This window comes from Lemur catta, chromosome 15 (genome assembly GCF_020740605.2).
Source record: "Lemur catta isolate mLemCat1 chromosome 15, mLemCat1.pri, whole genome shotgun sequence".
NCBI lineage: Eukaryota > Metazoa > Chordata > Mammalia > Primates > Lemuridae > Lemur > Lemur catta.
Genome location: NC_059142.1, coordinates 38,744,666 through 38,748,032, shown reverse-complemented (window position 1 = coordinate 38,748,032; position 3,367 = coordinate 38,744,666). Strand labels below are relative to the sequence as shown.

Genomic DNA, 3,367 nt, shown 5'->3' with positions numbered 1-3,367 from the left:
ATGGCGGTAGGTCAAGGAGACCTGAAGAAGGCCTGTGCCTATCACAGAGATTGACAGCAAATAAAGACACAGAAGGTTAGGGTGAGGTTGACTGCGTCTTACCAAGCCAAGTCATAAAACCTGTTAATCAAGAAACTAATAGAAAGATGGTAGCAGCATGCTGGAGGTCAGCGAAGCCTGGTGATGAGGCTTGTGGCAGGAACTGGGGAACTGGCAGTTTGGTTGTCACAAGGTCAGCTGTGCCAAGTGATTCTATGGTGAGAGGATCAGCAACAGGAAGGCTGGCAGCAGCTGGATCCGCAGCTCTGGGTTAGGCAACCAGGCAGGCAGACGGAGGTGGGGTGGTAGCAGGTCCTGGTGCAGTACACGGGTGCACAGCTGCTGGGCTGGCAGCAGGGTGTGCTGCAGCAAGTGGGGCGGCAGCAAGGCTGGCAGCAGCTGGACACACAGCAGCTGGGCTGGCAGCAGGGTGTGCTGCAACAGGTGGTCACAGAGGTAGGTTTCCAGCAGGTGGTCCTGCAGCAGGTGGTTGGACAGCAAGTTGGGCGGCAGCAAGGCTGGCAGCAGCTGGACTCACAGCAGCTGGGCTGGCAGGAGGGTGTGCTGCAGCAGGTGGTCTCACAGGTAGGTTGCCAGCAGGTGGTCCTGCAGCAGGTGGTCCTGCAGCAGGTGGTTGGACAGCAGGTTGGGCGGCAGCAAGACTGGTAGCAGCTGGACTCACAACAGCTGGGCTGGCAGCAGGTGGTCCTGCAGCAGGTAGGCTGGCAGCAAGGGGAGGAGCAGTGGGTCATGGTGTTGGGTTGGAGGGTTGGCTCCTGTTCAGAGATGAGTTTCCCAGAATCTGATGAGTCCTTCCAATCTGGACCTTTTATACACTGGGCCTCAAAAGTTTGGACCAATTGGCTGAACTTTTCCTTATTGTTGTTTACATTGTTTTCCACAGTTACTGGGTGAATTATAAAGGAGGAAGTTGTTTCCTGAGTGTTAAGAACCTTTAAAAGTATATGTGTAATCTGTTTCTTAATTGAGATAACTCACGGAAACCTTTTTTTCAGATAAAAGGAAGGTGGTCACATCATCAGCATCTTTCCTGCTCTGGTCACCATCTTGATCATGTGATAGTTCCTGCTGTCCTGGGAAGGTGAGGAAGTTCTGCCTGCGCAGACTTTCCTTTGGCTGTATGTAGATTGGGAAGTGTCTGTGGACAGGCTTGGTGCTGACAGCTTTATAGTGACGAACTGAATCCTTGCTTGGGTCCAAGGCTGTTCACCCATAAAAGAGTGACTCAAGACTAAAAGGCATCTCTCTCTTTGTACAACCTACTCCACCTGTGTCTCCCAGTTCTATCAAAGACACCTGGGAAGAGGATGTTTGATACAGTAAGTTTCGTATGACAGAGCAGAACCAACGCAAATGGGTAGAAAAGGAGAAGCAGTACACCAGGACTAAAAAGGTGTCAATCAGTTTACAGGTGACCATTCATCCTGATTTGCCTGGACTGGGAGGCTTACCAAGATGTGGGACTTTCTGTGATATCATTGCGATAAATCCAGGCAAACCAATTTGAGGTGGTGACTCTAGCCCTAACCCTGGATTCCAGAACAGTGCCATTTTTTCCCTTTCTCTCTTTTCAATAAGGTATTACATTAGTTGAGATGATATCTGATTCCTCTTTGAGGTCTAACATGTTTATAACTTTTTAAAAGTATATCATTCATTTAAAATGAAAATTGTTTATTTTCAACTTAATATAATATCACAGTGTAAATACATCCATGTCCTTATTCAGGTTAGGAAACAGAAATTAATCCCACTCCTTTCAAATTATATCCTCTTACTCATCACTACAGGTAGCTAACCACTATTGGCTATTGGCTTTGCAACCCTATAGGTTGGTTTGGGCTTTTGTTTTTTAAATTTTATGTAAATAAAAAAATTATAGTATTGGCTTCTCTTTTTGCCATAATCAAAAGTAATAATTGTCACTTGGTTATTTTGTACTCTTCATGTTAGCAGACCAAACCCTCCTTCCTCCCTCCCTCCCTTTCTTCCTTCCTTCCTTCCTTCCTTCCTCTCTTTCTTCCTCTTTCTTTCTTTCTGTCTTTCTGTCTTTCTTTTCTTTCTTTCTTCTCTCTTTCTCTCTCTCCCTTTCTTTCTCTTTCTTTCTTTTCGTTCTTATTTCAGGAAATTATGGGAGTACAAACATTTTGGTTACATGTTATGATTTTGCCACATCTCAACCATGATTTGAGATGTGCCCCTTCCCCCCTACAATGCTCACCGCATCCATTTGTTGTGAGTTTACCCACTCCCAACCCCCCTACACCCAAAGAATATTACTACTGTGTGAACACCTTAGTGTTGATCAGTCAGTGCCAGTTTGATGGCGAGTACATGGGGTGACTATTCTTCCATTCTTGTGATACCTCACTTTGGAGGATGGGCTCAAGCTCTATCCAGGAAAATATAGGAGGTGTTAGATCACCATCATTTTTTATAATTGAGTAGTATTCCATTGTATACATATACCATATTTTATTAATTCACTCATGGACTGAAGGGCACTTGGGTTATTTCCACATCCTTGCAATAGTGAATTGTGCTGCCATAAACATTCGAGTGCAGATGTCTTTATTGTAGAATGATTTTTGTTCCTTTGTGTAGATGCCTAGTAGTGCTATTGCTGGATCAAATGGTAGTTCTACTTGTAGCTCTTTGAGGTATCTCCAAATTCTTTTCCACAGAGGTTGCACTAATTTGCAGTCCCACCAGCAGTGTAAGAGTGTTCCTTTCTCTCCACATCCTTGCCAGCATTTGTTGCTTTGGGATCTTTTGATAAAGGCCAATCTTACTGGAGTTAGGTGATATCTCATTGTGGTTTTGATTTGCATTTCCCTAATGATTAGAAATGTTGAACATTTTTTAATATGTTTGTTGGCCATTATTCTGTCTTCTTTTGAAAAGTTTCTGTTCATGTCCTTTGCCCATGTATTGATGGGGTTGTTCGATTTTTTCCTTGTTGATTTTTTTGAGTTCTAGATAGATTCTTGTTATTAGTCTTTTATCAGATGTGTAGAGAGCAAATATTTTCTCCCATTCTGTAGGTTGTCTGTTTACTCTAATCATAGTTTCCTTGGCTGTACAAAAGCTTTTTAATTTGATCAGGTCTCATTTATTTTTGTAGCTGCTGTGATTGTTTTGGGGTCTTGTTCATAAATTCTTTGCCTAGGCCCATGTCTGAAAGAATCTTTGCTACATTTTCTTCTAGGATTCTTAAGGTTTCATGCCTTAGGTTTAAGTCTGTTATCCATCTTGAATTGATTTTTGTAAGAGGTGAGAGGTGGGGATCCAGTTTCAATCTTTTGCA

At 43.4% G+C, this 3,367-nt stretch overlaps 1 protein-coding gene across 1 annotated transcript; it reads right to left on the bottom strand.

Moving 5' to 3' along the window:
* Positions 1-266: 266 nt before the first annotated feature.
* On the bottom strand, positions 267-791 carry LOC123620912 (keratin-associated protein 9-7). The gene is made up of 2 exons (XM_045526495.1): positions 763-791; positions 267-660 (listed from the first exon to the last, which is right to left on the bottom strand). The coding sequence occupies exons 1-2, from the start codon at positions 789-791 to the stop codon at positions 267-269; spliced, it is 423 nt and encodes a 140-aa protein (XP_045382451.1).
* Positions 792-3,367: the final 2,576 nt, after the last annotated feature.